The 13,066-nt window shown below is 40.5% G+C and overlaps 1 protein-coding gene across 5 annotated transcripts in view; it reads right to left on the bottom strand.

Annotated features, from left to right (window-relative positions):
• The window catches only part of frya (furry homolog a (Drosophila)), a 71,529-nt gene that overhangs the window by 1,921 nt on the left and 56,542 nt on the right, over nt 1–13,066 (bottom strand). For 4 of the 5 annotated variants that reach the window (XM_086035016.1, XM_086035020.1, XM_086035017.1 and 1 more), the window contains 10 exons: nt 10,669–10,872; nt 9,951–10,091; nt 8,202–8,344; nt 5,505–5,715; nt 4,234–4,383; nt 4,033–4,131; nt 3,766–3,849; nt 1,629–1,646; nt 1,329–1,439; nt 581–768 (listed from right to left, as the gene is read on the bottom strand). In XM_086035016.1, the coding sequence (XP_085891142.1) occupies nt 581–768; nt 1,329–1,439; nt 1,629–1,646; nt 3,766–3,849; nt 4,033–4,131; nt 4,234–4,383; nt 5,505–5,715; nt 8,202–8,344; nt 9,951–10,091; nt 10,669–10,872 (1,349 nt within the window). The remainder of the gene's footprint in view (nt 1–580; nt 769–1,328; nt 1,440–1,628; nt 1,647–3,765; nt 3,850–4,032; nt 4,132–4,233; nt 4,384–5,504; nt 5,716–8,201; nt 8,345–9,950; nt 10,092–10,668; nt 10,873–13,066) is intronic. The other variant, XM_086035021.1, reaches the window with a different exon arrangement.

The raw sequence follows: 13,066 nt of genomic DNA on the forward strand, positions 1-13,066 counted from the left end.
ACTCAAGACAGGGTTAGGGTTTCAAATTAGTGTTTCATGCAACGGTTAGAGTGTAAAATGTGGGTCGTAAACAGAGTTTAGGGCTTTAAACCAGGATTAAGGTTTCAAAACAGGATTGGGGTTTCAAAACAGGAAAAGTTTCAGATTAGGGTTTCAAAGCAAGGATAGTGTTTTAAAGTAAGGCTTCAAAACAGGATTGGGGTTTTAAATTAGGGTTTCAAAATGGGGATAGGGTTTAAAAACAGGTTTCAAATTAAGTTTCAAGACAGGGATAAGGTTTCAAATTAAGGTTTCTAGACAGGACTGGGGTTTCAAATGAGGTTTTCATGACAGAGTTAAGGTTTTAAATTAGGGTTTCGATTTTCAAGATAAGATTAGGGTTTCAAAGTAGGGTTACAAACCAGGATTAGGGTTTCAAAGTAGACATTGCATGTTCTTGCATGGATTTTCTGCAGGTACTCTGGCTTCCTTCCATATTTCAAAAATGTGCATGAAATTCAGCGTGGGTGGAATTATGTAAAGTAGCCCCTCTGTGACATCACAGACTTTCAAGTCCACTTTCATCCTTCTGCCATCTCACCTGCACTCCCGAATGTAGCGAATGGCCGAGGCGAAGCCGTTGCTCTTGAGAACTTCCAGGATGGCCTGCACGGCCGCCTCGGACGAGCTGAAGGCGGCCGGCTCGTCCCGCATCCTTTTGTCTTCTTCCACCGATGCCGCTCTCAGCTGGCTCCTCAAGTCGCTCAGCTCTTGGGACATGTTGCTTAGCTATGGGTCCAGACAGCCACATCACAAAGTCAAGGTGGTTGCAGAGCTATGATCCAATGATCCAAAAGCACTCCAAATTTCAAATTCATCTTATATTACCCTTCATAATCAGTGGCTGACAGAAAAAAAATTTGAGAAGTGGACAAGTAGCAGAGCAAAAAACATAGTACATTCACTTTGCCTGAAAAAAATCTTTTCTGTTATTTCCTGAAAAACTTGCCTTTTTGTCACTTTTGTGCTCATGTCTCACATAAAAATATTGCTTTGGCGCCATCGAGCTTTCTAAGCAGTTATGACCTTCTTCGTGTACATGTGTAATTGAACTGCTCAATTCTTTATAGTCAATGTAATTGTTAATTTATAGTACGATCCTGTAGAGTGTTTTTTTTCCTTATTAAAAAAACAGGTTACAAAAATGATTGATTGCGCTTGAGGGGCTCGAACTGATTAATGGCATTTCTATGATTTCAATTGGGAAAATGATTAATTCTACAGTTCTGGTGTTCTGAGTCACAGAACGAATTAAATTTGTAAGTGGATGTGCCACTTAGTGTACCTACTTTGGGAAGAGAGCTGATTGCGTAGACCTGCTCAACCAGCTTACAGTAGGACTGAAACAGCAGTAGTAGCTGAAAGTGGAGTTTGTAGAGTCTTTGACACAGCTCTAGTTGCTGAAAATAAACAGACAAAAAAAACCATTTTCTTCTCAGTACTCATTTTCATGTGCTGCTTTATTCTCTGCTTCTCTAAGAGTCACTAGCTTTGCAACTAAAACCACCAAACCCAACCTGAAGCAGCTAATTTTAAACATTGAATTAAAATGATGACAAAGAGTAAAAAAAAAGCCCGGTCGAACTTACAGCCAGAGATTCCATTTGCTACAAAGCGAGCAAGTCACAGGACAGAAACATAAGTGAGCAAGAAAAGAGAATCAAAGGAGGGCCGTGCAAGTTGCTTTGCATTTTTTTTTTACAGATCAACAAACACCATTTTGCTCACATGCACATGTTAATGTCTAGATGATACTGTTTGAACAGCAGTGGTATCGAGTTTCACTTAATTGGTCGAATAACTGTGGATTTACTACGAATGATTTCTTTGTTCATCTATCTATGCCAGCAATGTATAGTGACAATAGCTTTGTGTGACACATTTTACACTTGAGTAAATTGAGTTGTGGTGATTATTTTAGGATTCATACTATTTGTGACATTTTTGTTTGGTGGTGTGCCATAAAATTTTTCTAATGTAAAATATGTCCCTCGGCTCAACATGGTATTTAATGTCAAATGTTACAAATGTCTATAATATCAAATCTATATAAGAAATAAGAAGTTGTTATCTCACGTTGTCTTGGTTTCAGTGTGGTCGCAGCAGACCAACTATATGAGAGCTTAGTTGCATTCTAAATCATTATCTCATCTTATCACAATGAGCCAATGACAAAAAGTAAATATATGGTTTCGATTCGAATTCTGAAGTTATAATAGTCCGTATGGTCGTGGACCAAGTCACCTAATGCTATTATTTCTCCTTGCTAGGTCATGTGGGAAGGTGTGGAATATATTGTACATGCTCAGTGTTACTAAGTGTAATTATCTTTACAGACACTAGATGGTATCATTAGACTGTTTTTTTTTTTAACTTTTTTTTTTAGTTTAGGCAGCATACACATATACTGTACACAACTTAAAAAAGGTAACTCAGTGTGCTAATTATAAGTACGACATTTTACAAACAAAAGAGTTCAAGGCATTGAAAAACTAAGTAAAGAAATCAAAAGGAGCTTACTGGAATTACTATAAGAGCGTACAGTATAGGCCTCTTATACTCGGAAATTACAGCATGGTAGAGTAATGTTCCCATAATATGCCCCCTTTAAGATGGCATGCGGCAAAAGAAGCTTTATTATGAAACGTGTGTAAGGGGAAGCACTCACAGAGGTACAGTGTCACAGTTATCGGAATGCAAAAGATACAGTGTGAGAGGTTAGTTTGAGTGTAAATGACTTTAAACACTATTCTAAATTCACATAGCAATACACCTTTTCATCATGACTTCACACCGACTTCCAGGTGGCAATCGCTTCAATGACACCATAAGTACAGTCTTCCATGTCGTTTGACGATGACAGAGCCATTGAGAAAAAAGGTGAAATGGCTCGTATAATGATTTTAGACTTCCTTATGTGTGTAGTATTAGTCCAAAGTAAGATTGTATGTGATGTAAATTGGTAGGAGGAGAGTTAAGGTTTGCACTTTAAAGGCCTGGATACACCAATGGGCCGTCTGTAAGCGTCGGATTGCGCCATCTAACACCGTCGTAACATCGGACCCCGTCAGAAAGCGTCTGGTGGGCGTTTCAGAATGTTGAATTGGCATCGGAGTCGTGACATTTGACCTCTCTGATTGGCTGTGAGCTAGCTAATCAGCGCGCCGGGCAATAACAGGAAGTGACAAATGCGGATAGAAAGTCAGCATGCTTTTGCTGCCTTAATTTTCTTACAAGAACGAGGGTTGACAATGTAAGTATTTTACAATACTGTGTCAAGAGTGTGAGAGGGTTGGCTTCGCGTGGGATTTCATCGTGAGCAAAAAATATAGCTGAATGCATTGTTTACGTTTTTATAATTCGCCAATAGCTTTCAGGTTGGCTATTTCTAATCATGACGAATAGTCACTACCGCCGCCGATGGTATGGAGGGGTATTGCATCTCACGCATGCGCAGAAGGTGCTTTAATGGTGAGCGTCGCTGTCTGTCATTGCGGTGTACTTTTCCAGCGGCACGTGCCGACAGAAGGTAAGCGTCGATCCTAGTTGGCCAACGTCGGATTGGTCTATCTAGGCCTTAAGTCAGCAGTAGCCACTCGGTTCGCTGCCACCTGCAAGTACCCTGGCACCTGTTGTTCCCAAACATTATGAAAAGGAAGGTCTACAGAGAAGGATTTTAGACTGCCTTTAAACGGACAGCACTTTTAAGCCCCAATCATTTGTTACCTTTTCCTCCTGCTCCACAGGTTGTCTTGTGGTGACTGTGCTGTCAGGACTTCTGGGAAAGGTGGCCTTACAGCTGCTCAGCCACTTATAATGAGAATGTGGAATAATTGATTGAAACTCAACCAAACATCAATACGCAATATATTGAAGCCTGGTTTAACGTTGGTGATATGTTCTATAATCTACACTATAAACATCACATTTTTCTTGATGGACAAGCAGATACAGTACGTTCCTCAAAGAAATCTGCGTTATAGAAATCCTTACCGTTAGAGTTGCCTCCTTTTTGCTGTTGTAAGTATCTAGATACTCTTGCAGCTCCAACACACTGAATTTCATTTTCTCCAGAAGTCCGTACGACATGATCTGTGAACAGTGAACATAAGATGTTGTGGTCCAGCTACCTTTAATACAACACACTGTTAAAAAAGGAAAAACATTCAACTTCTGACAGGTCAGGTGACTCACTGTGTCGGCGTCAATAAACAACAAAGGGCACTCGGCACACGTGGTCAGCATTTGGGACGACCTCAGTAACTTTGTTCCTAATCCTCTCAGGCTGTCATTGAGGTAACTCACAGCGTCGCATGTCAGCGAGCTAAATTTGCTCTGGATACTCTGTGAAACAAAAACAGACAAGTAAGAAACACCATCTTAAAGTCACAGTTTGTCCACTATGTCCAACAATAAAGTGCCTGCACTGTTATTTTGGTAGCCACAAAAACTACTATTTGAGTTGACTACAGGTTGCCGAACCCTGACCTAAGTTAATGTACGCACACTGTTTACATATTTTGTGCTACGACATTTTTATTTTCTAAACTGTGTCCTGTAAAAGGCCTTTAAAGCAGGATACACAAATAAAGATAATTAGGCTGAATTTAAATACTTTTGGTGAAAGTTAGCACTGGCCCAATTATGAGTTGTTTCTGAGTGATTATCCTATAATATGGTAAAGGGGTGTGTTAAGAGTGTTTTCTTCAAGGATGATTCTGAACAATTCGCCTGTGGGTTGGGGCGTGTTAAGAGTCACTGGTGGGCAGCATAATATAGTTATGAAGACACAAACAAAGAAGAGTTTCACAACTACAGTGGTTGACTTAGTAAGCTGCAGTAATTCATTCATTCATTCTCCGAGCTGCTTATCCTCACTCGGGTCACGGGCTTGCTGGAGCCTCAAATGTTTTTGGGCCTTTAACTGGATGCCAGCCAATTGCAGGACACAAGCTGCAGTCATATGGGTCGTTTTACGCAGAGGATAAAGAATATATTTCTGTGTTACATTGGATGTTTACTTGCATTTCAAGAGGGGTTCAAATATTTAGTGACAAACAGGCAAATTTGACCATTTCTCCTCCCTTCAAGCTATTCAATGACACTCCCAGACTTGAAGTTTAGCATCTTCAAACACCCTAGATGGGCTAACACACAGCGTCTATGTGGCGGTGTTCTAACATTATAAGCAACAGATATTTGAACAAACAGTCATCAACACAAGAAAACATGTAACATGTTAAAAATAGTTACGCGTGCCAGCCTTGCTTTAGACCCGTACATGGCCCTGTCAGCTTTGGTCAGTGAAGTAGACGACATCTGTTTAATGACACTTGGAAGATGACTAATTGGCTTGTGGACCGTTTGTGACACAAATCTTTTCCAAGAGTCAATCAAGCAGAGGAGTGATCCCGTCACCTTTTCACTTTGATGAGGCCCGCTCTTAATGGACTTAAATGGAGTACCTGGAAGAGGCAGCAGAACACGTGAAAGGTGTAGACGGCGCAGGAGCCGTCCGAGTCGGACACCAGCTGGTTTAGGTGCGTGCGCCAGGCCTCCTCGGCGTTGTCGCACGCCGCCGGCTGGAACGCTGCCAGGATGGCCGAGAAGAAAGGCGAGGGTGGCGGCGAAGAGCCCGACTCCACCGTGCCGTCGTCTCGCTCCTCCTCTGCGAGGCTGAGGGGCGAAGAAGAGTTTAATCCGCATGTTTAGCCAGCACAGGTGGCAAAAGTTGGGTGATGACACACCGATGAAGCCTATTGCAACTAAGCTAAAATACTTTTTGCAGCTGCAATGATATAGTTCACAGATGATAAAGAATATATGCCTGCGAGTATTTTGTACGCTCTGTCTCGTGTTGCTGCGGCTTATGTTAAAAAAAATTTTAAAATCGCCCCCCACTAGTTTAAATAAGGCATTCTGATTTATATTGCGTTTGTAGTGCTTAGTTAATGACCAATCATGGCTCACCTGTTTTCTGGGATTCGTCACATGATGTTTGCAAGCTGAGCCCTTACGCACTGTGATGTCATTTTCAGTCGACAACCAGTGGCAAAATGGCCACCTCCTGAGATGGATAAAAATGGGCGGATTTAGCTGCTTAAATCATATTTTACAAACGCATTATTAATCAGAATGCCATGTTTAGACTACCGTAAAATCCTGTGCATATTACACTTTTTTTCCCCCAATAAAAATCCTAAATCAGGGAGAGGAATAATATACACGGACGTTAATATATGACACAAAAATGTATACCAGTGTGAAGACAGTACCTAAGTACCTAGGCACCGCAGCAACAATACTTCATGCTATCACCAATGCGGTAAGAAGGCCAACTTCAAAATAAACCTTATCCAACCAAATAATATACGGACATCAATGCCTTGGTACGCTTTTATTTTGATTTTGTTCTCGGCAGCGTGTCGTGGCATAACGGCTAACTTGACTCGTTTTCCAGGCCACGAGGCACTGCTGTCACAAACGGTTGCTATTTGTTACTAGGGCTGCACAATATATTGAAAAAAATATTTTTGTTGTGATAATGGTCTCTGCAGTATCGCAAAGACATGCAATAATTTTCTTATGGAATTGTATGCTTTTATCTGAATTTGAGAAGTAAAATTAAATGCGCATTGCCATCCAATAGTTGAACATTATCTCAGGCGGTGGTCCCCAAACTCTGGCCAGCGGGCCGGATACGGATCACCTTTTGCCCGGCGCCCCTGAACAGTAACAGAGACTCTTGATGATGATTGTCTGGCAACGCGATCGATACTAATACACGCATTAAATGTGACATTCTATTCCAATTAAAGCTTGACAGCTGCAGCCGAGCTGTCATCCAGCTCATTGGTCATGGCTGGTTGGTCGTCTGTCAGGCGCCGTAGGTGGTGGAGGCAACGTCAACAAAAGCAGGGCTGCCGAGATGGGCTACGAGGCTAGGCGTGGGTAAATGTTATTATATATATATATATATATAAATATATATATATATATACTATATATAGTATGTGTTAATATTTGTTGATTCTTATTGTTAGAAAATAACAGTGCCTGAGTCTTTTTAATTTAATTTAATTTTTATTTCTTTATGTATCCAAGACAGTTTGTCGTTCTACATTTCAATGCAAATGTTCCATATCCTTGAGAATTGAAAGATAATTGCACTTTAAAAGGATGTACACGTATTATATTTGTCTAACTTCATCAGTATGTCAGTGACAAAAAAAACAACAACAAAACAATGATATTATAATTTATTGCGATTGTTTCTGGTTAAATATATCATCCGCAAAAATTTGTTGTCGTGATACCAATAAATAATTACGTTTAGGCACCCCTGCAATTTTTCTGTTACAAACTGACAGAGCTGTGCATACTGCCTTTGTGACGGACCAGTCTGCCTATGACAGAAGGGAAACTTTAAATAATTGTCAGACTAAGCATGGTCGGAAGCCACTTTTTTCCCGTCTATATAATCATCTATTTTCTACAGTATGTGAGGCTGCGATGATGATCCACCTATGCTCTCATTTGTCAATCTCGCATGGAGGGGTGAGGGTAGGTGTTAGGTCCAAATTTGAGCAATTGCCCATATCTTGAAAAACTCATGACTTGGGTCACTTGAGGTATCACAGTATCTATTTTCAAATGTAGGGATAAGTAGGAAATCTCTTCAGAGTACTGTACAGTAAAGTTAAAGTAAAGTAACGGAATATTTGTATTTCCAGAGGGGGGCATTCCGTCAGACTGATGGAGCGGACGGACGCCAGTTTTGCTGATGATTAACAAATGACGGGACACCTTTAAAAAATCACTGACTGCCGAATAACGGACATGGGTTTTCATCCGTCAGTGTAATTGTCACTAACTGCGTCAACTGACTGACCGACCGTCGCTGACGGATCATTTGTCCGTCACTGGCGGACGCCCGTTTTTTTGGAGGACCCAGTGACGGACCAACGGACTCCTGATGGACTAACTGACGGAATGACAGACTAACGATTACAATTCAGTTCATCACAAAAAATATCGGACTGACGAATGACGGACAGGTACCCTGGCCGCTGACGGATGACAGAACAGCAAAATCTAGTAAAATGCCCACCTCTGTGTACTTTATTACTTCCATTCACTGAGAAGGAGCCAGATGGGCATACCTGGGCAAGCAGCTGTGGATGTCCAAGTCTTTGTAGAAAGCGTGTGTGGAATACAAAGCGTCGCTGCAGTGAAACTCGGGAGGGCGTGAGATTACAGAGAGCGACATGTCCTCCTCGTTTGTGTCTTCATCTGCATGTAAAAACTGTTACAAAGCAGGAGACATACTTGTTAAGCATGTATACACACAGCAATGCAGTAGGCAATGTTAATACAGTGAACCCTCGCCAATTTGGAATTTGCAAACTCATCTACTTGCAAAAATTTTCCGTAAAACAAAACAGTTTGCTGAAAAATCTCACTATTCATGCTTTCCATAAAATAGCACTTAAATGCACCCCACTCTTTCTAAGGCACTCCGTTAACGCATGAGTATCTAGCATTGGCCACCAGCTGATAGTCAACCGTAGTGACAGCAACATGAAGAAGATTCCTCTAAGGGTCCTGACACGCTTCTTTTGGGGTTGGCGATGGAGAGCAGGGTGGTAAACCTCTCAAGATGATGCAGTGATACATATGGAATGCTAATATTAATGGTGCAAGTCAACAATAATGGCTACGTGCTCAATGTAAGATGGCTGCGTTGCAAGACGTTCTTCAACACTGGAACTCACTCATAACAAAAAATCAAGTTAGAGGATACTTCGGAAAGTGATAAAGCTTTACCCATACCGATTTCAGGTTGTACGGGAAAAGCTTGATCCCCTTCTGAAGCAAAATCCAGCTTTTGCTGAATTCCAGTGCAGGCAGCTCTCCGTAAAGACTTTCCTTTATCTTTGCGTAAATTGCAGAGTTCTGTGTTCTAGCTAGTAGATGTGTGGTTTGCCAAGAAAAGATCCCGAAAAGCTTGCAATGGATAACGTAAATTGTATCACATGTTCCAGCAGTGTGATGGCAATAAAGCTTCTCAGACTAGTGCAGAAACGCAGTCTTGTACAAAAAAAACCTTCTACTTTGTAGAAATATATAGTGACTTTTGGGACATTCCGTATACCGAAATAAGGATTTTATCATTTAATCCCGAGTGTTCTAAAGGAATTCTAAATTTTGTATTTATTTTCAATGTTCACTCCTCACATTGGGGCTTGGTCCAAACCCGCCCCCCAGCCCCTCTACAACGAGGGTTCACTGTATGCAACAATAACATACACAGCTGTTGCATCATTAATTACAGTAGTGGTGGTAAATGGTTACACTAACCTTGCCAGGGACACTCCTTGAGGTTTTTGTCTTTCTTTAGATGAATTTGTCGTGCCAATTCAATTGATTTTGAGCCTTAAGTGCCAGCACTGCAGCCCAGCACACGCTTTGTCATTTAGGGAGCCGGCAATGTGTAAACCTTGTGAAGGTCCCACAGGCCCAAACAAGAGTTTTTAGTTGTTGCTTAGCCCCGCCCGCAGATAGAAGCAGCAGGTACACACATTGCCTTTTATAGCAGAAGAGCACGCAGAGAAAAAATCCTTTTAAGATCCCAGAATAATTTCTGTTATTAAATAAAGCGTTATGATAAAGCTGGCTTTGCAAGTTCATTCCCTTCTAGCATGCAACAACAAAAAAGAGCGTCACATGCTCTTTTTAGGAGAGGAAAAGTCAGGTAGGAGAATGTTTAAGAAGAACCCAAAGTGTTGAAAACAACCAAAGGCCAGAGAGAGTAGTGACTATTTAGCAAAATTGGTAAAAAACTCTAGAATAGATGAGCTGTAGGAGCTGTTAGTCCCCAGAATCTCAGACACCCTGAAGCCCTTATTCACCCGCTGCTTCGAGTCCTCAGGCAGTTGGACCTCGAAACTGGGATTTTTGCTGCGGGGAGGTGTGGAGTTGGCCGACACGTTGTTGCAAAAGGAGGGAGAATCCATGTTATGGATCTCTGAGGTTGGGGAGAGGCTGGCGGCCTGCAAAAAGAGACAAGTTGGAGTATGGACACGCCCTCAGCTCAAGTCATTTGGCGAGAGAGCGCCACATTCCTCAAGTGCGTGTAAGCAGGTTGAACTGAGCAATCAGGAGAGAATTTGGGGTGGCATCTGAGCGAACACATGGGTTTGCATCTATAACCACAAACATCAGCACAGAAAAAACAATGTTCCCTAACGTATTTTTAAGCATTTTCTATTTTTAACAGTATAGACCTTTTCACCATGACATTATATGAAGTACATTAGGGTGGCAAGAGACGGGGTGATCTCCGATGGCACCAGTAGTAAACAAACCCTTTCATGAGCAGGGCAATAGAGAAAACTGGGTAAAAGCCTTGAATGATCAATACTAATCTCCGTGAACCCATCATTCCAAATTGTATGATAGCATTAAGCTAGTGGACAAAATGATATGGTTTTATTGCTGTTTAAATCCACTTTTGTTTTTTAAATTCTCTTTTGTTTTATGAATCTGTTTTAATGTAAATTTTAACTGGGAGTGACAAATAAAGGCGAGTGACTCCTGTGTCAGTCCAAAGAAAAAATATGAACCTACTAGCTGCGAGCGCGAGAGGATCTGACTGGCCGAGAGGGAATCCTCCTCAGAGGACTCGTCGGAGTCGTCTTCGCCAGCGACGCGGCTCAGGCTGGGCATGCTGCAGGAGAGGTGGATCTCCTCCAGGGCGCGTAGGTCACTCTGGTCCAGGCTGTCCACCGAGCGTCGGCGCACACCCCAGTTGAAGTTGTCCACCGTCTCACCCTTCGACAAACAAAAGCCTCTACAATATATTATACGGTACGCTTACCAGGCAATGACATTAGCCAATCCTTAGTGTACTGTGCAATCCAATACAAAAGCTGTAAATAACATTCAAAATTGCTTTCAATTGTATTTCCCTGCTATAATGAGGTTCACCTGCCCTGCTGTAATGCTTATATTTTAATGAAATGTATCCACTTTCAGCGGGAAATCCCTGCTGTATCATGGAAATCTGCGGTCCGAAGCAATCGGTTTATATGGGTTTTTCAAATAATCCGTGCATAAATCCGTGTAACCTTCGCTGTAGTAAAAGTGATTCCAAAATATTTCAAATACCAAATAATTGTAGTGCTTGAGTGCCCCCCTAAAATATTTTTTTGTCTTGTCCCTCCCACTTGCTGACCAATTTACATGTCAAATAGAAAAGTTTATAAATGTGTTTTGGATCAGCTTTTTTTCTGTGTGATTTGATGTCTTCCTTTCAATTTGTTTGATTACAGAAATAATTTGAGGTATGTCTCTCAGCATACGATGCAACCCTGTTTCTTCAACCATTTAAGGCATGTTGAGCGAGAGAAAAAAAGTGAGCTACATGACCCATCATAAATGACAAACTGGCCTAATCTGGGAAAATCGAAGTAAGCCCTCCCTTCTATTTTTCATATTTCTCAATGTTTTCGCCCGCAATGGAGCATGCCACTCAAACCAACTCGACCCTCTTCCCCATATTAACAAAAAATATATAAGTAATTGTGTGTGTGTGTGTGTGTGTGTGTGTGTGTGTGTGTGTGTATATATATATATATATATATATATATATATATATATATATATATATATATATATATATATATATATATATATATATATATATATATATATATATATATATATATATATATACACATACATTCGACACAATGTGGTCAGAAATTATTTTAATAAATTTAAAGGTGTGTGGGAGAGGTCCAACTAAACAAAACAGTTTTTTTAAGTGGTTGTCAATTGTTGCAGGTGTACCTAATGAAGTGTCCAGCAAGTCTATTTTCACATTCTCTCAGAGGAAATCTCTCCAGGTGTTTCTCCCCCTCAAGTAAAGAATGAGAGGAATGATAGTTTGAGGAATGTCCTCCCTTTTTTTTTTATCTTCTCGCTACACTCTTTATACATGCTGGTGTATATGGACGCCTTTGTGGATTTGTGGACGCCTTTGTGGATTTGCTTTTTTTTTTTCTAAAACACAACTGTCTTTTTATCTGCAACATGGCTTTGAGGTTTTGGTGTGTTTGCTAAGGACAATGTGGCTGCAAGTCGATGCACAGGTTTTAAGCTTGCAACCCCATTCCAGAGCGGTGCTTTTAACGCAATTTACTTTTTTTTTTTTTTTAAGTACGGTGGTATGAATCAAGCTCTGAGGCTGTAATTTGCATATTTGAATGCAATTTAAGCGTGCATAGGTAGGAAATACAGAATAAAAAACATCTTTTTAATTGTCACATTCCATGAAACTGACTGTAACCTAGGAAACGTTTGTGAACCAGATTCAATAGGCTTTAAATAGCAGCTCAAATAGTGACAGATAATAGCACATATACAGGGTGAATCAAATTTATATATTTAAAAAAAGGATCATGATCTACCGGTACCTTTTAATTTGTATTTGATGTGCATAGTCACTAAAGATGTGATTTAATAACCCAAATTTAAATGTTCCATCATAAACCACGGGATCATATAGCAGTTAAAACCAACAACAACATGCATACTTTATCTTACAGGAATTAGTCATATCTCGAACACACTGCACAAGTAGTGACATGCACACACATGGCAAAAACAGCAGAGAATCTTACCTGCAACTCCTGGATAGCACACAAAAACAGAAAAAGTACAACATTACAAAATCACTTATTAAGTTACTATAATATAATAAACTTTAGAATGTAATTTCTGTGGAAATCGCATGTGAATGCTGAAGAGCTGGCCCTGAAATGAAATGCTGTGGAGTTCATTGAACTGCTGAAATGTAAAATTTGAATGTGAAAGACTAGGAAGTTTATTTTGTTCAATGTCTCAACTTGAATGTTTTCTCCTATGTGGGAAATGTAGAATTGTGGGAAACTGAAAATTGTTGGTATGTGAATATTTGAATGAATGGTTTGAATCGGTTGAAAATGTGGAAGGAGTCAAATGT

This window comes from Filicampus tigris, chromosome 7, assembly GCF_054856515.1.
Source record: "Filicampus tigris isolate MCC_2025a chromosome 7, RoL_Ftig_1.0, whole genome shotgun sequence".
In the NCBI taxonomy this organism is placed as follows: Eukaryota; Metazoa; Chordata; class Actinopteri; order Syngnathiformes; family Syngnathidae; genus Filicampus; species Filicampus tigris.